This window comes from Trachurus japonicus, chromosome 3 (assembly GCF_045865225.1).
Source record: "Trachurus japonicus isolate A0001 chromosome 3, Traja_1.0".
NCBI classification, from domain to species: Eukaryota; Metazoa; Chordata; class Actinopteri; order Carangiformes; family Carangidae; genus Trachurus; species Trachurus japonicus.
In genome coordinates, this window is record NC_140909.1 from 18,842,537 (window position 1) to 18,863,817 (window position 21,281).

Genomic DNA, 21,281 nt, shown 5'->3' on the forward strand with positions numbered 1-21,281 from the left:
AATACATCGACCTCTTACTTTTTCTTTTTTTTTTCCTTAAGTAAACATGAGTAGTGTAAAACACGCTGGTTTTGGAGTAGAAACTGGCTGGGTTGCTGTAATCTTAAACCTTGGATCTGTAATTATTCTTCCCCCTTTTTCACATTATAGGCACAAGGCTTTTGACTCCATTATCCCGTGGCTATTCCTAGCAGTAGCAGTCTACTGGGAGTGTAAGGGAGGGGGCTAGTGAAGTAAGCCTAGAGCCACTGGGAGTTTGTTACCAAATACGAGTTAGTCATTCATGAAATTAATTGGTGCAGGATCAGCACAGAGAGTATGTGGCACATGTGGATCTCAGTGTGGCTGTCAACATCAGCAAGCAGGAGGTAACAAAAAACAAAAAACTATGAGTATTTATTCTATTATTTTCATGTGCAGGAACACTGAAGATCTGCTCTAGGTGGATTGCAATGTTTAGTCCCTGTTAATGTGATGGGTCAACTCTAAAGTCATCCAGTTGTTGAAGAGCATTCTGTTTTCTTAATCACACTCAGCGTCAGCAGGCTCCGGTTTCCACTACGGCAAATGGCGTGCATATGTGCTCATCAACATCTCAGCAAACACATGCACCCTAACTCATTCATTCATAGATGACCTGAATTATTTACATTATTATATACTCAGCAGTCTGCTCCAGTTTGTTAGCTGCTGGATTAGCTTGAGCCAGAGAGCCTAAAGTCTAAAGTGGACACGACATGTCCTGGACGGGAGCATCGACTGGGCACACAGCGATCCAGTGGAGAGGGGAAATGTAATGTGACTGCAGTACTAACGCCAAGGGACACATGGATTGCTGCCAAGCCCGCTTTCTGGACACTGCTGTGAGCTCGGAAAGAAAACATGCACCCTCCACCCCCGCTGCTGCTCGTCTCTTTCTCTCCTTATAGTTCAGTGTCGAAACACTTATCGGAACAGCATCTCCGCTGCCCCCTCAGCCTCCAAACCGAGCAGCTTATTGTGTTGTTATAGTTCATTCTTTGTTGCCTGCAGTAATTGATGTGTTGCCATTGCAGACTGTGAATCTCTCCTGGTGGGAGTGGAGCTCGGTGACCTTGTGGTGGCCCTGCATGCCAGTCAGAGGTGCTTATCAAAAGCTGCCTTTGATTGCACGGCTAAGATGGCTCACTTTACCTCTGAGTGAGTGGTTTGTAGCAGCTCTCTGCGTGGGGTGGGGGGTAAGTGTGACCGAGTCAGAGAGTGGGAGGAGGAGGATGAGGAGGAGGGGAGTAAGTTGACTGCACAGTTTGCAATCTCCTGTGTCATCTCTTTGGCTTTACTCGGTCTCTAACTGGTTCTCTGTGAACGGTCCTCTCTAAATCTGTAGCCCTGTGAAGTCCTGGGTTAGAGAACTAATACTCCTCCCATCTCCCCTCTCTTCCTCCTTTTTCGCCTTTTTCCCTCTGTCTGAGCTCAGACAGGCTGGTCTATTGAGCTGCCAGCCTGACTGAGTGAGTCAGTGAGAGCGGCTGGCAGCAGCGGAGGTTCCAGTAATCCTCCTGGTCCTTAACCCAGTTAACACCCCTGCACCTCGTATTCTGAAGCAGCATCACTTGAAGATGTGATGTGATCTGTGATGATACAGTATACGTAGAATTATATAACATGACAGGTGGGTTAGGATGGGATGGTAAACAATACAATGCATTGCGTTATGTGATATGACACAGTCGGTATAGGGATGGATTAGATGCTTGTGGTTCATCTTGTGTTTTTATAAACTTTCAACACAGTTGCTGAGGTCTTTTCATCATCAGATCTTATTAACATGTATCTAGTTTCCCACATGCAACGCTGGTAAAGTAATGAGCTCCTCCACTCTGCCATAGAGCAGTGTCCTGTGTAAAGTCCATGGTTGTCTAACTATTTAAAAAAAACTGAGCCAATTGCCTTACATTATTAGTCACCCTACCTTCTAATCGCCACATTTAAGCCAATCAGAGGCGTTCTCCTTCACCTGGTATCTGCTCCTTTTCTCCGGATGAGGGAGAAATCGCTACCTCGCTCATTCACACACCAGCCAGCCACCTATTGACATCAAGCCACCCAGACAGCATTGACACGGAGTAACTGGAGGCTGGAAATCTGGAATCTGGAGGCTGGGAACCTGTATGTTTGGAACTGGAAAAGCTGCCATGTTCACCCCTTGGATTGTTTCTACTGTTTGATGTGCTTACTGCTTATGTGCTGCTGCTGTGGACCCAGGCAGGCTTTTGGCTGAACACTGGGTGAGCCCTGACTGAATGTTAATGTTGCACGATACTGTGCCTGTTCAAGACAAACCTGGATGGATTCAATTCTAAGGATTTATGACGTTTACGCCTGTTCACCTAGCAGGTCAGCCATTGTGGAAAAGAATTAATTTGGATGGTAGACTGCAGTACACGCAGATGAACCCTGAAGGAAGCTGGATCAGCTGAAACACACTGACGCAGGCCGCAAGCCTGGCTTCTCCTGGCCTGGTGGTAGGATTGCTACCACTGTTCAGCCCTTGTTCACTCTCCTGAATTTAGTCACTTGATTACAATTAACTGTCCTGGGATTGTGCAATAACTTTTTGTTTTGTTTTGACTAAAATCCCCATTAGCACTAAATCCCTTTAAAGCATACATTGCATTTATTGCAGTATGGATAATACCAAAGGGCTTTAGTGGAAAAGTGCAGTTTTTATGTGTGTTTTTGTATTGCTTGAATACAATTTCTTGAAGTGACAGCTGAATTCTGATAACTGAATTGACTGAACTGTTACATGAAGACCCAAGCTTAAACTTGTGAAACTTAGACCGCCAACCAATATTTTGGAAACCTTTTTTTTATATTTTGAAAGGACTATTGTCTTTCTTTGATGCATTTCAATAGTTTTTTTGTTCTACTTACTAGTACAAAGCAATTACTGCAGTTCTGTGTCTGCATGCTTCATTGAATCTACCAGCTTCTAGAGACAAACTTAGCCTATCTGTATGCTAATCATACTCACTACTTACATCTGCCCGCCATTTATTCAAAGTACTACACACACCAAAGTCCCCTGTACTCTAAAGGCTTATCTTTAAGATATTCTAGTATCTGTAATGTGAACATTTCCAAACAGTCACAGGAAGTAACAGTTGGCATCTTTTTCATAGCTCAGCTGTGACATCCTACCATGCAATGCCTCTCCTGCCGCGCTGCTGACTGCGCTGTCAGCCAGACACCTGACCTGACTGTCAGAGCAGAGTCTCTCTGCCCTGCCTCATGTTGTCCTGTTTCCATCACAGTTAGTTTTGTGGTTTGGGCATTTTTAGACAGCACTTGGTTTGTAATGTTTACAGCCTGCCTTGTTGTTGCTCCTGCGTTAGCTACTCTGTCAACTATGATGCAGCTAAAATATATAGGACTCTAAATGCAAAATGTTTTAGGTTGAGCTAATGTATGGACTCGTCGTCGTTTTCAGCCCTCTTATTTCTTCTATATCATTCAAAAGGAGTCACGGTGACGTTGCAGAGGGCTCCCTTTGAATGTCCACCAGTCCACACTGATGCAGCTGCAGCACTGTGAACCAGTGCTTAGTCTAGGGATGGGAAGTGATAGGATTATAGAAATTACATCTTTAGTTATGCTTATTGATCCCCCTATCAGTTTCTGTGGATTGTCTGCGTGGAAAAAAGAAGTATTCCTGTTCAGATTTTCACAGAGGTCTCTGAACACTGAACAGGAAACAACAACAACTTCTTTCACAACAAATTGTACTACACAGTGGCAGTCGTCCTCTTTCTCCTTTGTCATTCCCCCTTTGCAGCAGGTGTGAATGGTGTTTTCTGCTGGCTAACCCTAGGGTGAGTCAGGCTCAGACATGGAGCTGTGCTAGTGACGTTAGCCTGCGAGCTAACATTGTGGGAGGTAGCAGCAGTACTGAAATGAAGCAACACTTTGGAATTCTTCTGTCTCCCATCCGCCATGATTACTTCCCCAACCTCTTAGTTGTCGCTCGACTGCCTGACTGCCTCTCATGTGCTTTGCAAGGCACACAGAACCAAGCGGCATCAATAATGGAATCATTAAGCATGAAGGAAAATGATCTCAAAGCATCGAAACAGTTAGTTCTCAACTGGAACCGGTTCTCGATTTCCATCCCTATAGCTCACCCACATTGATGCTTGGCATTTAATGCTACAGTAAGATATTTCAGTCTGGACAGAGCCTAACATTACCAACCTTAGAGCATTGCTAAATATTATTAACGGAACAACAGAAAAGCTAGTAATGACTTGTGAAATACAGTACGTCTTCAAAAACTGAAAACATGAGGTGATTTGCATTTGAACATGGGTGGATGACGTGACATGGCAGTTTTGCTGTCTTCAGTGTCAAACATATATGAATAAAAAATATATTTGCCAAACACCTTCTCAATATAGTGCAGAACATCATGCTTTATGTGAACATACTCAACATTTAAACAGTTCATCACTCATTCTTTCAGAATTTTCAACCAAACATGACAAAAGTCATATGGTGTGACTGTCCGACACTTGTTTCTCAAAGTGAGAATCTGAATAAAACTAAGAAAAATAAGTGCAGAAATTCTCAAAAAAATACAGAAAAATAATATAGATGTCTATTTGTGAGCCTACTCTTTTCAATGTCCAAGCATGATGTTTTCAGTCAATTCTAATCAAAAAGATTTTGTCACAAAAATCAAAATCATATGGTGTGACACTGTTTTGGGATATTTCAACGAGCAATTGCTTTGACACCCTTGGGAAGGAGAGGACCCTCTTCAAGAAGACTGTACAGTACTGGCAATGTATTGCTAGTACTGTACAACCTGAGTTGTGCCATCATTTTTATTTTTACAATAAATCAGATCTTGTTGGCACTCTGACAAAGGTCCCACTTCCAGATGTCTTTTGGTGTGACACATTTTTCATAAAAATGCAAAAGAAATTTTATTATTTTGTCATATTTTCATGTAAACCTATGTTGCTTTGTTACATCTAGCATGTTGTTAGTATGCTAATGTGTAGCTACAAGACTCAAGGTTGTGCTAAGTGCAGAAAACGTCATATGGTGTGACACTTGGTCATAATGGTGTGACATGTCTGCCTGTCACGCCATATGATTTTATTGTCACACCATATGATATGAATTGTAATTTCCTGCTATTATAACTATAAATAACAAAGTAAAATGTATGTTTTGTCCTTTTAAACATTTATTTGGGTCCATCATCACATAAAGGCTGTAATTATCCACAATTTATTGTGTTTAGTTTAGTTTAGTTTTATTCGGTGATACAGATTTCTAGTTTATCAGACAGACACAGCAGACCCCTTCACAGAAACCTTAGAATGCTGTTTAAGTCTAAACAATGTTTTGTCTTCACCTCAAACCATATTCCCTTTTCTTTGGTCAATTTGAGGCAGTAATTATGACAAGTGCAGAGAGGACAAAAGAGATACAGGGAGAGACAGAATTCTGACCCTGCAATGAGAGAGGGAGTTGCTGAGGAAAAGAAAAGAAAAGAAAAGTAGCCTAAACAACAACTTCTTGTTTCCATTCACTGACCAATAGGAAGGTCTGAGGGAGGGTTTTAAGGGGTGCTTTTCACTGTTGATTCAAAAGGCCTTTAGGCAGATTTCTTGAAGCCTGGCAATACATGATAGCTAAAAATATCATAGGACTAGAACACTGTAGGCAGTGCAACTAATATTATAGTAATAATAATAATAAAAATAATAATAATAATACATGATAAATAAGTTGGATAATACATGGTTTGCATTCACACATGGCGACATGATCATATGGTTGTGACACTATATCATTTGGTGTGACATTTCCAAATTGTGAAAATGATACCTTTATTAATGATAAAATGTGAAAATGTTCATGGAATACATAGAAAATAGTATCAGCAAGAGTCACAAATATTTTTATAATTTTATAGCAATGTTTGTCACAATAAATAGAAAATATGTTGAAAGACCGACGGCATAGGTCTCACATTGAGCAATGATTTAGAAAATAATACACAAATTTAATTAATTTCCACAAAAGTATAATGGATCACAGTTTAGTTATGATAAATGACTTTGATAAAGTGAGTAACTTAAGAGAGCTATAATCCATTTTCAGTTTATATACAATTATTTTCATGTCACACCATATGACGATTTTAGGCGCTAATAAAACAAATTGTCACATAAATTCTGATTCCAACTGAAAATCCAAAAACCACATATGTTTCTATAGAGATGAGAGTTAGTAGAACAAAAGTCAACCATTTTCATGCTTGTTATTTGAAATTTTTGAAAAAACACTTTTTTCTGGTGTATATGTCACTGACCCACATACTGTATTCAATACCTTCTGGTCCTTGAACGTCGTTTTACTGTGTCATTTTGGTCTCTCACCAAGATAAACATCATCCAGCTTCTGTTCAGGGGGTGAAAAAGAGACAATGAGATTTGACAGGACCCTGAGAATAATTTCCCTTCCCAAGATAGTTTGTGTAGTTAATGGCCAATCCCTCTGTGTTATAGTGGAGAGCTATGAATTAGAGGACTTTCTGTTAGATTACTGCTGGGGTCATCTGCCCTACATGCCAAGGCCATGGCCCCTCTTTGGTGTCTATAGCCAGTCACGCACTTATGTTGTGTTGACGACTCCTCTGTTCTCCTTGATCAAGTAAATAAACTCATACAAAGACATACAGGACTCACCAGCATCACCACAAATTCCTCCCTAACAGACCCCAGCATCAGCCTATGGTGCTGAAAAACAGCAGATATCCCCTACCTGTCTGTGCATGCTAGCAAAACTGAAGGTGTTTGCGTAGCTATGCTAATGCTGTGAGGGAGTGAGCATGGCGTGTCACAGGGAATCAGGCAGCCCACTGCGGACGTTTCAAAAGGTTAGAGAGTGTCCGCTCCGTGCGCTGGGGGCAGTGTCGGGGAGGGAGATGGGAGCTGACAGCAGGACTCAGGATCCAGGTGAGCTTTGCCAGACCAGGCTGCAGGACACAGATACTTCATCACAGACCAAGCAGCCCTGCTCATGCTGATTAATTCACATCAGCACACACTTAAAAGCAGGGAGTAAGGCAGGTGCAGCCACACACAAATACGTCCGTGTTCAGTAAGTTGAACTTATTTTAAAGTACTTTCAAAGGCCAGCATTTGCATTTGGAAACAGCACACTTGTGCTGTTATGTGCTTATAGTCAGTACATATGGATTAGCTGTCACATGAAGATGGCCCTGAACAGAATTGACCATAGTTTCCTAATCTTGCCATGTACCCAAAGAACATTTAATAATACATTCATTACTAAAAATTGATTACCATGCAATTGTTGCAGTTATTAAATTTCCCCCTATGTTTATTGATTAATAAGTTAAACCCTTCACTCTCTGATGCTTTGCTTTTCTTAGAGAATTATGAACCCCGTATTTCTTGATTGGTGATTCTTTTTTTTTTGACACAGTAATCTCAGAGATATTAATTGCACCTCTGTGCTGCAGCCCTTTCTTACGCCGGTCTTGCCTTGTAACATATATAATTCTATATTTTTATAGAATGTACTTTTTCCCAGCTTCCTCCTACATAGTGCAGATGCAGCAAAGAGAAAATCGATTAAAGCCTCACAGAGGGCATAGTTTGTAACCCTGCTTGCGGCTTGTCATTATATGGTGATTCATTATAGTTTACCCATTTGATTATGTTCAGAAATGTATATGATGCAGAATGATGTTGATGTTAGTTACATTAATAAAAACATTAAACATTAAAACATTAACCAGTCCTTTGCTCTACCACAACCAGAACTGTTGTTACTGCCCAAATTTTTGATTCAGTTTCATTTCATCTTATTATTAATACATTTTATAATAAGAAAAAAGATTTTCAGTATATTTTTACTTTACTTTTATTTTATATTACTTAAATTACACAACAAAATGAATGTATTTTTTTCACTCCTTGTATCACAGTCTCACATATATGCATTCAGGCTGTGTATCTTTAAGTTCTTCTTTTGCACTTGCCCCACTGCACACACATATGCACATGCAACACACACTGACATACCACGCAGTTGACTCTTCACTTTGAGAGAGAGCTGGTGCAGGGGACTCAGGGCGAAGCATCTTGCCAGTTAAGAGCCCAGGACACGTGGGCTACACTGTCCAACAGAAGCTCAGTCTTGTGTTTTCTCACCAAGGTCACGGCACACGACGTCTAAGTCCTCCTTTCTCAGAGCAACATCCAATTTTAATTGACGTCATACAATTTTGAACACATTGTCAAGTGTGAAAATGAACCACACCATGGCTGTCTAAAAGCAACATCTTCCCGTGCAGGGATAAATTCTCCTTCTGGAAAATGTGGCCGTGTTGTGTGTACTTCACTAACACAGTTTTAGGAACAGATACCGCTGCTGGGCCAGATAAACTCACAGCAGAACAGAACAGCAGGAGAAAGAGATGGGGAGATTCATCAAGTATTTTCAGAGTTGCATCTTTGTACCCATTCTTCTGTTTTTAGACTGAAGAATATTGAGCACAATGACATATTGAATTCTCCAGCAGATATCAGTTATCTTGCATCACAATGATATTACAGCTTTGCTAATTTGAGCAAACAAATCCCACAATTTTGGGCTGACTATGAATCATCTCTTTATTAGTTAGGACCACACAGAAATGAACAATTGTAGAAGTGGCAGTCAGTTTGAGGAGAAAACACACGCCCCTTATAGAATACAGGCTGAGATACAACAACTAAGCCTGTGCCATGATTTCATGCAGGATTTGGGAAGAGCGGCAATGAGTCACAGGAGATGTGAGTGAGCAGTGTGAGTAGGGCATTCATAAATAAATCGAATGTAACTCAAACCATCCACAAAAGCCACAAGCATCTAACAGCGTATTATAGAAGGTCTAATTTCACTCAGCAGTTTTTTTTATATATATTTACATTGGGGAATATAGAGTCTAATTTTACACAAAGAAATATGGACTTTAAGTTTTTTTTTTTATTATTATTATTTTGTTGCTTTGCTTTTATGTAGGTAGCTACAATTCAATAGTCCTTTCCAGTCACAGCATATGAAACACACCATATATTTTGAGTTTTTCCAGTCTCATTTACCTCGGTTTGAACCCTTTAATTTATATTTCCATATATAATTTATGTTTTATATCTATATTTATCCTAAATCCACTTCTACCAGAAGCCATCACTTCAATTTGATGCCATATTTCACTTTGCTCCCAGTGTTAAAGTTCCAGATATTCAGGGCAGTGTTGATCTTTAGGGCAGCTGCCAGCATTTAACCCCTCAGCACTCAGAGATGTCCACTAATCTCTGATTGTGTAGCTGGAGGTGGGTTTGCCCCAGACCCATACCCTGCCATGGATTTTTTTTCTCTGCTCTTGTAGTTCAGATGGCACTGCTTAGTGTCTGGGCTTCACTTGCTTTCTGCAAAAACAGTTAGACGAGGCCAGAGGGCTCACTGCAGCTCACCGCCTCATCTTGGCAGTGTTGGCTTCATCCAGAAAGCCACGGGACAAGAGGATTTAATACAGAGCCGTGATGCTCCTCTCCAGAGGGGATTACTGGAGCAGTGCTCTGGGAAATGGACCCCCAGCACAGCTATAGCCAGGGCTGCCCCGCCAACACACATGTGGTACGCACTCACACATGTGGAAACACACACACACACGCACATACACACATACACACACCGTGACAGAGAGAGAGAGAAAAAAGAGGAGCACGGTATTTTATCCTTCACATTCACACAGCTCTCTTGCTAACTTGGCTGTTGTCCATTCACCCATATACTCTCTCTCTATCTCTGTTGCGCACACACAAACAGCAACACATTACACATGGTGTTGGGCTTATGCTTCATATACACATACCCTCTCTCGCTGTCCTGTGGAATCGCACGTTCTCCCTTTATCTGTTCCCCGATCTCAGTTTTCAAACCACTGCACACAATCATAACCACTTAACACTCAGTGACCAGAAGAAGACACAGTTATCTACAATCTACTGCAATGCAATGCAGCTGCTGTGCAGTGAATGCTACGTGAAACATACAGTACAGTGTTGACATTTGTTATACTGTATGTTATGTGTGTGTTTCTGGTGTTTTGTGGTGGTGGTATTTCTTTTGTTTTGCATTTTTCATCGAGTTGGGAAGTAGCTGTAATATCTGAACACTAATGAACAGTTGGCATTGACAAACACTGAATCAGATTTACAGTAACTCAAACCCCATAATGCTGACAAATTATGGTTCATGTGCGAGTGATACTGTGGCATTTTCATGTTTCCAATTTTTGGTCCCATTGGTAAAATACCAGTGGGAACAGAGTGCAGTGAGGGAAAAGTTTGAAGTCAACACTCACAGAATTTTGTACCATCTGCCAGCTCAGGGTGGTGAACTATGCACTGCAGTACACGTGGCATCCTGTTAAGGACATCTCCAAAAAAAAAATTGTATTCACGTTTTGCTGCGTTGTTGTCACTGCTATCATGCATTGGTCAGCCTGTATACATTAAATTGTCTTGGACATACAGTAGTGCAGAACCGCAGAGACTGCAAAAGTGCAGTCTTTGGTTTTTAGCCTCAGCCTCCCCCTACAACTGTGAGTACTGAAGTTCAATTCAGAAGAATTCACCACAGAACCAACCTTGTTTTGTTTTTTTGTAGTTTTCCTTTATTTAAACCTAAACGAAAAGGTTATTTCTTTTTAGGAAATTGGTAAAAACACCAAAACTTTAAAGTCTGTTGTTCTTAGAAGGTGTTTCAGGGGGGATTACAGGCCAAACTGCTCACATTTGAGCCTTGATCAGAGTGAAATTGTGCTTTCAGTTAAAGCCCCAGAGATTTATGGAGTGCAGCTTAAAAATCAGTTTCAAAAGTTTAAAAAAAAATTATATTATTTTGATAGACTGTCTGATGGAGAAAAAACAAGATGCATGCTTCCCACCAAGAGGCTAGTGTGTCTGCAGGTTAGCATAATGTAAACATGAGACCCACATAAACCAACATTTTATGTGCAGTATATTAAAGGGGAAAAGCAAGGGAGGAAGCAAAGGACAATGCAGAGAAAGACAGTAACGGTGGAGAGTCAGACTATGCATGAGTTCGCTGGAGATAAACTGGTTGACGGATTCTTTAAAAATTTGATTTGATGTAGGCTAAGGGAAGGCAAAGTAGGAAAGTGCATTCTGTGGGAGAATTGAGAGCACATGTGTGTGTGTGTGGATGATCTAGAAATGAGTTTCTGCGAAGGAGGGAGTATGATTGTGAACACAGGAGGGGAGGGTAGAAGATGAGATGAAAGCTGAAGAGCAAAGACATTAGGGAATGTGTATAAACACATGGCACTCCACCAAATGTACGTCAGTCACTTAACTCCTGTTTATACACAAATATACTGTATAATATATACGTAGAAAAAAGTACCATCATGTATATTCATATACATTTGTAATTAAGTAAATAAATATATATATATATATAGAGAGAGAGAATATGTACCCTGTATTTGCACCATCTCACTCTCCCATACTGCCTTGGTCTCATGAATAAAACACTGGCATGCATAGACACACATTATTGTACATTCACAACCATTCTGTGCAAGCAGAGGCACTCACACAGACATATCCCACTTGTGCATGGTAGTGCATGCAGGCACATGCGACATCTGCAAATACTACAGACACACTTGCACCCACACAAACTGTCTCTGAGCTAGATCTCTACAGCAGTGCAATGCTTGTTAAATGGAGAATTACTTTCCTAAACGGACATGGCAGATGAGGGCTGGGAGACCTCTCTGAAAATAGCATTCAATAGCAAGTTCTGCAGCAATCAATTACAGAAAAGTAATAGTTTTAACTTGGCATAGTTTATTTGCTGAGGAAGATAAAGCAATTCTTAAAATCAACGGTGGTTCTCCAAATGTTTTAATCATATAAAATTATTTCTACCACTGCAAAGATCCAGAATAGTTTCCCAGTAACAATACCATTGGCTCTATACACTGATCAGGCATTACATTATGACCACTGACAGGTGAAGTGAATAACACTTCATCATGGAACCTGTTAGTGGTGGGATAGGCAGCAAGTGAACATTTTGTCCTCAAATTTGATGTGTTAGAAGCAAGAAAAAATAGACAAGCGTAAGGATTTGAGCAAGTTTGACAAGGGCCAAATTGTGCAGGCTAGACGTCCGGGTCAGAGCATCTGAAAAACTGCAGCTCTTGTGGGGTGTTCACAGTCTGCAGTGGTCAGTGTCTGTCAGAAGTGGTCCAAGGAAGGAGCAGTGGTGAACCAGCCTTAAACCGGCTTAAAGTGCAAAAACATGCTACTTGTCCTTAACCGAGCCATTTTTTTTTATTTCTAGGATGGTATTATGTGTAAGGTGAGTTGTGTGTAAAAAAAACAAAACAAGAACAACAAAAAAATAAACATGATATCGACATTTGTCACAATGTAGACAGTGTAGTGATTATGGGTGCTTTACTAAGCCTGGGACTGTGCCTTTGGTTGTCTCTCAGAGAAATCTACAGCAGTGTTAGCGCCGGCATAACATTAACCCTCTGTGTTTATTTGCTATGTTCTGTTGCAGAGATTTGTTTGCTGACCCGGGGTAGAAGGACAGCCAGTGTCCGAGCAGACACATACTGTCGCCTGTACTCACTGTCGGTCGACAACTTCAATGAGGTGCTGGAGGAGTATCCCATGATGAGGCGGGCCTTTGAAACTGTGGCACTGGACAGGCTGGACCGGATTGGTAAGAAAGTGATCTTTTCAAAAAAGCAATTTAAGATTGAAATCTAAAAGAAGATGTTACAAACTATATAACAAAGGACATGAAGGCTCCAACTACCGTCAAAAAAATGAGCTAAGATGCATACCATAAAAATTAAGAGGTTATTTCAATAATGTATATATAAGGCTTACTACAGTATTAATCTAATTTCACCTGTTCAGACTATAGAAGATTTCAGCAGTGAGGTAGGAGAAGATCACTGTATCTCTGTTTTACTTTGTGTCTGATCAGACAAAAAAAGATCTTTCAAACCAGAGCCACAGCTCTCTGACAAAAGTTTAAGCCTGAAAGATGTTGACACTGATACTCAATGAGTGGAATTACTTTCAAGGCCGTCCTCATATAAACATGCAGATAGAGCTCTGGTTTTGAAATCCCTGTGTGACTTCTCTTAGGCATACAATTGACATTCTCTCCGTATCCATCACTGTTCCCAGGCTCAGCCTGGGCAGATGAAAAATTCACAATGAAAGGCACGCCTGTATCATCACTCACCCATCGCTGTGTTCTGTTTTCGCTCTGTTTTATCCTCAGCTATGTTTAGAATGGAAGATAGAGAAATTGCTTTAGGGGGTCTCTTTGTAGAAAATGGCTGCTTTGGAAAGATGTGGTGGGCTGATAGTGATGTTTCTGTGAGATGGTCTCCGGTGTATGTCCTATCTGCTGGGCTTTATGTTCATGTACACCCTTCTTCCCTAATAAAGTCACTCACACAGCACTGATCCGTAAAGTAATTACTGTCTTGATGGACTGTGCACAATCTGATTGGAGGTGTGCAGGTGATAAAGGGTCAGGTGGTGCCAGGGTCAAGCTGGATGTAGATACAATACCTCACAGCAATCCCTCTACTAATCTGCCACCAGTCATAACAGAAAATGGAGAGATTGATCTGGGCCTAATTGCATTTACAATATCTTTGGGTTTCACAGCCTTTTGTTAGCACCAAATTGAAAATGGCAGCCATGTGAATTAACCCTGTCACTGCTAGGGCAACCATTCAACAAAGACGAATGGACTTTGCGGTCAGAGTTCCTTACTTTTCTATTGAAGGTTGGATCAGCAGTCGGTATACCTGTCATAATGATATAACTCCAACATGTCTTTTTGACGTTGTGCACAGCTCATGAGGACTTTGTTTTTCATGGGGAGACCGGGGATGGTTGTAACATGGGTCAGTTGTAACACTTTCAATTTTTCCAATCGGGAACAACTTATGAATCACCTGATTGACTGTGTTCAGTTTAATCCTTATTCTATGAAGAAGTATCATCCTGTGGCAGACACAGACAGTTTTAGAGGGAAAAAACTAATTTTGAGGTATAAAAGTATTTTTCCCCTCCATTTATTTTTGTGATAGCATTGCCTGCTTTGTAGTTAAACTCATCAGAAGTACATCATGGTTATTATGTGTCTATTATGTAGATATCTTTCATGCAAGTTGTAAGTGCTAATGTTTTAGGTGTTCACTGTAAGGTAAGCTACTTCATGGCCACAAAGGTCTGGGTTAGTTGTAACAGCAATTTAGTATGTTAACCTACTCCAACCCAAATTTATTTTGCATTTATGTTTTAATTTATTTTGAATTTCAATATGTCTAGTTCATGAAAGACAAAGATGAAAGGGTTACGGTTAAGGATAGGATCAGACAATGGCTAATAGTAATTAATATTCTTGACACACACCGACACACACACGCACACACACACACACGCAATTATGTTAAAAAGTAATTTTAGTGTTGATTAGAAAGCTTTTAGTTTTTCTTTTCTGTTTGTGTTGCAGAGATAACAGCTATGCCATTTAATAGCAGACATATACAAACTAGTTTGTATCACATGTTGAATGCACTGGCTTAAAAGAGCTCCAAGATGTATACAGAAGTGTCAAAAATGTTACAACATCCCCGGTCTCCCCTATATAATTCAAGCCTGGAAAATAATGGAGCACCAAATTGTGAAAACCTCTACCCTGATACTTTATTTCAAATGTGTAAGCTTCTCTCTAGTGTCATGAGATGGCTTATCCCACAAAAGCTTGAATTTTACAACTATATGATTTTAGGCGTGGCTTCCCTTCTGATATTACTAGCCAATTACAGGAGAGACAAATAGATACAGTTGCAGACTTGGAGCATTTCCTCAACATGTCTTACAAATTGCAGGTACGGTGTTTGATTTTTGTTTTGTCACTGTTACCAAGGGAACCACAGCAAGAACTAGTTAAACATACATCACCTACACCTCAGGCTGTCATACATCCTGAACGTCTGTCTCTGGGTAGTTATCTCCCACCCACCTTTTGTTGTTTCTCTTATTCTCTGCTCTTTTATGCTTTGTCTTTCTCTTTCTTCTACATCCCTTGTCGCTCTCTGAAATCTCTTTTACTCCCTTTTCCCACTTGTGATTTTCAGGTACATTTTTTCCTTTATTTCTTCCTCTTCATAGTTGTCTCTGTCTTAGGTTGCTCTATGTGAAGTGGTTGCTGGAAAATAGGGTGGTTATTCAAGTACACCCAAATATCAGCCTGGTTCCAACCACCTAGAACACTTGTGCTTATTCTCCTTTTCTCTGTCTTTTCTCTCACCTATAACTCTCTATGTGTCTGTTTCTGTGTTTGTCTGTATGTGTGCTTTTAAAGGCAAGAAAAACTCCATCCTGCAGCACAAGGTACAACATGACCTCAGCTCTGGTGTACTCAACTACCAGGAGAACGAGATCATCCAGCAGATTGTACAGCATGACAGGGACATGGCCCACTGTGCGCACCTCATGCAGAATGCCCCACCCCAGTCGCCTCCCTCGCCTACCCCTGTCATCTGGGCCCCTCTGATCCAGGCCCCGCTCCAGGCAGCAGCTGCCACCACCTCAGTAGCCATCGCACTGACACACCATCCCCATCTCCCTCCATCACTCTTTAGGCCTCCGGTTTCTGTTTTGGGGTCTCTAAAGGATCCTCCCACCCGACTCAAGAAGTTCCACACATTTGTTCCTTCATCCACATCACCTGGCTCTGCTGGTGACTCCCCCTCCAGCACACCCTCAAAACTGCACACTGGGGTGGACATGCCATTACTGGCCTCTTTTCGGGCTCAGCATATGACATCAGGTTCAGGGGCAACTGGCTCTAGCAAGCAGGTTTCAGGTAGTGGAGGCCAACATGGACCTAGTGGGGGTGGGTCTGGGTCTGGGTCTAGTGGGGGAGGGGCTTCTGCTTTCCCCTTTGGACCATACTCATCCTCTGGCTCGCCCTCATCTAGTATGGCTCAGCTACACCCGCAACCACAGCATCTACAGCCCTTCCGCTCCAGCACCCCACCTCTCTCGAACCTCTTCCACCAAGGATCTACAAGTGGAAGTACAGGGTCGGGGATAAGTGGAGGAGCAGCTGGAGCTTGTGGTGGTGCTACGGGGTGGTCCTCGGCTGGAGCGATCGGAGGCTCTATGGAAGGAGCCACTGGAGGAGACACGGCTTGGGCCGGAGAGGACTTTACAACTGGAACAACGGAAGTGACTTCAGAGGGGCCCTTTAGTTTGGGAGGGGGTACTTGTGGAGGAGGTATCTCAGGGGAATCAGTTGGAGGGATGTCTGAAGGATTGGTGGGTGCTGCTAGTAGTAGGTTAGCTGGTGGGGCATCAGGTGGATCAGGGGGGAATGTTACTTGTGGGCCTATAGGAGAGTTATCCAGGAGATCAGTAAGAAGAGTTTCCAGGGGATCAATTGGAAGGGCTTCTGGGGGATCTGTCGGGGGGCCCTCAGGGGAATCACTGGTAGTGACTACCACTGGAGGATCATTAGGTAGGGCATCTGGTGGATCAGTGGGAGTGGTTGGGGGTTTGACAGGAGGGGCGTGTGGGGGATCAGTTGGAAGGGCCTCTGGGGGACCACTTGGAGGTATTTCTGGTGATTCAGTGGTGGGGAATCCTGGTGGATCCCTGGGAAGGGCTCCTGGTGGATCAGCAACTACAACAACTAGCCATATAGGAAGTTTAAGTGGGTCAGGGGGAGGGATGATTGGAGGACATACTAGCAAGGCGGCAGGAGGGGCAGTAGGGACCCATATAGCAGGGTCTCCATCTTGTCCAGTAGGAGGGGCTTCTGCTGGAATTACAGCTGGACATATCGGTTCCTCCCGTTGTCAGAGTCCTATTTCTACTGGCTCGTCCAGCCCTATGACTGGGCAGCTTCTCCATAGCCAGCCTCCTCCTAAGCCTCCTCAGGTGGCTCCTCTGCAGCAATTTGCTGGGGGAGGCAGGACTACCAGTGGCCTAAACCTCTTCCATTCCCCTCCACAAGGCTCCCCATCTTCTAATAGAGGACAGCACACCCAGCAGCCTGCGGAGGGCTCCCCATCTTCCCTCACCCATTTTAGCCTGGCAGGCCTCCAGTCTGGCTTCATGCCTCACCAGATGTCCCTAGAGAGGTCTGCCCTGGCCTCACTGGCCCAGTATGGTTCAGCAAACGCCTCCCCCTGCCTTACCCCAGTGGCGCCCAGCCCTACTGTCCAAAGCCCAGTGGCAGGCAGGACTTTCCACTACAGTGACCCCTCCAGTGCCACAGGATCCCACAGTTCTCTTTTCATGCCTCAGTCGTCTTTCCCTTCACAGCTACCCGGCCAGCCACAAACAACGGGGAGAGATTCTCCATTGGGCCGCTTTTCTGAGGACTTAAAGCTTTTATCCAGCTCACACCCATCTCTGCCGCAAGAGGTGGCCCAGGCGTTAGGCCACCAAACTCCTCGCTCCTCTGTGGAAACTGGATATTACCCCTCACCTTTTTCCTCACCCACTCTTGTGCCCAAACCCTGTAGCTCAGTGCCAGGGCGCATGACTCCTCCAGTCCAGACGTCTCCAGGGCACCCTCACCAGACTCAGTCTCCCGGGGTTTCTCCGGCTTTGCCTCTGAGGAGGAGCTCTGCTGCCTACTCATCAGATCTAGAACCTCAAACTGTCCGCTCTAAACTCCCTTCTAATTTGTGAGGATTGATCACACCCTCCTGTGCTCCTCCGAACTGAAACACACACAGAAACTATCTCCATGTGTGGCATTATTTTCTTTGTCTTCAGACTTCACTGTGTTCCACCTCTCATTTTACCAAGATCTTAAATTTACTGTGATTAAATGACTCCTTACCCAGTAACTCTAGAAGCTACTCTAGAGATCTAGAATAGTTTTTTGTTTTATGCTTCTTTGACTTCTTTTTTTTATTCATACATACTGTATATAGATAGAGATATATTTAAATGATAAGTTAATCAAGGGACTAGGAGGGTGTGAAAAACGATCTCCATTTAAAAGACTGTCATTTTATTTATTTCTATAACTATGCCAAATTCATCTGGTGATGTTTGGGAAGATGATTCAATGGACAACACAATAATACTCTTTTTCTGCAGGAACCTATGCACTAATACCTGCATGTATAAAGGCTTTTTGTGTGTTTAAAAAGATTATCTACATTTTTAGCTATAAAAACATGCTTCGAGACAGACTGACTCTTGTACCATCTCATTGAGGATCACATATTGTTGATCCTTAAATGTATCTATTAGATTGTACTTATTTATCCTGTGTATAAACTTTTCAAAACCTTACGAGAGATGGAGAAGAGATTTTAGGAAACCAAAAAGACTTTTCCTGTGGGGTACTAATTCACCTCCTCTTGGCCCATCGATCCTTATTTTATACCACTTTATCGTAATAATACTGTTTTTTGAAGCAGGGCGAGAGGGGTTCAGCGAGCTACCCTCCATCTCAATATTGAGACATAGCAGTATGTGAGCAACTGGCTTTCTGCAGACTCCTCAACCATGTCCTAACAAGCTCACTTTGTCTTCCAAGCTCATGCCACTAATGTGTGTAGAAAGCATGTGTTGTTTTTTCTTCCTGACTGTGTGCAACTGTTAATGTGTGAGTGTTAGTGAGAATAAGTGTGTGAGTCAGTGGAACAGTCGGATGCAAGGCAAGACTTTTCCCTGGACTGATCAAAAGGACATTTGCCTTTATTCACACAAAAAACTAGAACTTCCATTAACCATAGCTTGTGTGTTGCATTGTGTAGCACTCAGAAAGTTCACAATCAAAACTAGTCAAATATATGATAGCCCAAAACTAGACTTTCAGTCATCGAGCACATACAGTACGGTTCATACAGTATACAAGCTGAAATATCCAAAAAGTGCTAGAAACGGAAATATGCCACTTGATAATTAATTTGTGCATTACTTCTTCTACTGTAGCTGCTATATGGTCAACATATACATGTCTCCTCACTGAAAGCTATGTGTTGAGTTTGAGATGTTGAATGTACATTTGTCGTTGTTAAAAGTAAGTACTGTAGCTGTGGTAGATGCACTGAAGGCTTCGTGCCCCAGGGGGTAAAGATGGTTCAATAACTAAAAAGGTCACTGGTACAATATGTATGACAGACATTTTCATCAGCAGCCATTTCCCCTGACAAAGTGTCCTTTAGCAAGACACAGAACCACTACTGTCTAAATTGTTGTATGGCAATGTAGATATATTACGTAATATGTTGCCTAAAACAGCCCACTCTTTACTGCAGGAGCTCCATAAAGTACTGCAACTGCGCTGCAACTGTAACCCTGAGAGAAACTGCACATTACCCTAAAACAGACTCCTGTTTGAGTGGAACTGCTGTAGGTTTTTCTGTATTTATGGTGTGTATATTACACACATAGTTCAAACTTATGATAGATTTGGATGTCTGCAGTAAAAAAAAAAAAGCCCTTTATGTGTATTCATTTAAATTCAGGTGTCTCTGACGGAATCCTCAGTAGATTAAGGTATCACTATGCTCACAACGGAGAGGCAGTGATATGCCTGCTACATGTTTGTCTGTAGCTCATCACCAGGACAGACCCAGGTTCCACTCAGACAGCTGAGTCCCTAACTCAGTCACAGCACTCAGCCACAGCAGCCTAATTTAACAAGACATGCCTGTAATCCCTTGACCCTAACTGGCTATCATGGACTCACACACAGAGGTGCACAGTGACCATGCTCTCCCCTCATTACAGTTCCCAGAAGTCCCTATAATAAGGTACAGCAATACACATGGCGTGACACTCAGCTGCCGGAGTGCACGTTTACAGACATGCACTCAGCCACAAGAGCACACAACGAGTGCTCCTGGCAAAAATAAAAACTGTTCAACAATCCCATTTTTTTATCCATAGCATTTTATGTTGCTGAAAATACTCTCGACTGAATTTTCTGTAAGCAGATCTATGACCAATTGATTTTCCACTTTCTTATTACATTCACACCAGCTAGGCCAGTTTATAAAGCCAGTACTTCTTACCAATTTTATGATTAGGGATTTAATGTATGAGTTTTGTTGAAAACATGAATACATGGACTGTAACCTTAGGCATACATCAGATATAAACATAACTTTTGCTTCTTTTTTCCCCTGAATTTAATCTCTTTTTTTTTCCAATTTGTGTTTTAAACAAGACCGTTGATGATGTGCAAATGTTAGTGTCCATGTTGTTGTTGATGACGTGCTTCCTTACTTTTGTTAAGGTAATTGGAAAAATGTTGACATCATCACGTGATGTCACGATCATTACAGTGCAAAAACAGACAAAAAATCTATAGAGAAGAAAATCAACAGTGCTGAAGAAATGAGAAATTACAACAGTTAATTGTAACAGCGCGTGGCTTTGTTGTCATTCTGTCAAAACCGCCTCAATAGTCGTGACCTGAGTTATCATTCATTGTATGAAATTTTTAGTATCAACACTGGAAACAGAATTAGACGAGGCAGACTGAGGGGAAGTGGACAACAGCAAGAACTCTGCTATATAATTATTTGTCTTAACATTAGTGAATAACTCTTGTATTAAATTACATAGGTGAGATCAATAATGGATTATAGCTTTTATGCTATATCCATGACCTTTTCACGGTCTGCTCCACAGACAGAGTGTTACTAATGGCCAGAGCAGTGTTTTGTTCACCTCTTCTCGCATTTAACACCTCACCTGAATCTGCAGTAAACAACAATCTGAAAAGGCTTTGAAACGTTTATGTTTGCCTCAAGGTATGAGGCCCAGGACTCTTTAGCCACAATCCAGAGGGGTGAGAGGGACACAGCAGAGAGCAAATAGATGGAACTGTTACACCTCTGGAATACTGAATGTCTGCACACAGAGTGTAGGCATTCAGACCTTGGTCTTCCTGTACATGCTAGCCTTGGACATCAGGATAAGTCCCCTTGTTCCCCTCATTATATGACCTTATTAAGGTGTAGAGTTGGAGGAACAGTTTGAAGGTGTTTTGTGAGACATAGGGAAGGATGTATTCGGACATTCAGCCACAAGGCGGACAGGCACCCCATGGGGTACTCATGCTGACAGGGGGCTTGTTCCTGGTTCGAC

At 42.0% G+C, this 21,281-nt stretch overlaps 1 protein-coding gene across 1 annotated transcript in view; it reads left to right on the forward strand.

Annotated features, from left to right (window-relative positions):
• The window catches only part of hcn4 (hyperpolarization activated cyclic nucleotide-gated potassium channel 4), an 80,867-nt gene extending 60,391 nt beyond the window's left edge, over positions 1 to 20,476 (forward strand). The window contains exons 8-9 of the mRNA XM_085765250.1: positions 12,676 to 12,840; positions 15,517 to 20,476. Coding sequence (XP_085621376.1) covers positions 12,676 to 12,840; positions 15,517 to 17,855 — 2,504 coding nt within the window. The 3' untranslated portion in view covers positions 17,856 to 20,476. The remainder of the gene's footprint in view (positions 1 to 12,675; positions 12,841 to 15,516) is intronic.
• The last annotated feature ends 805 nt before the right edge of the window (positions 20,477 to 21,281 follow it).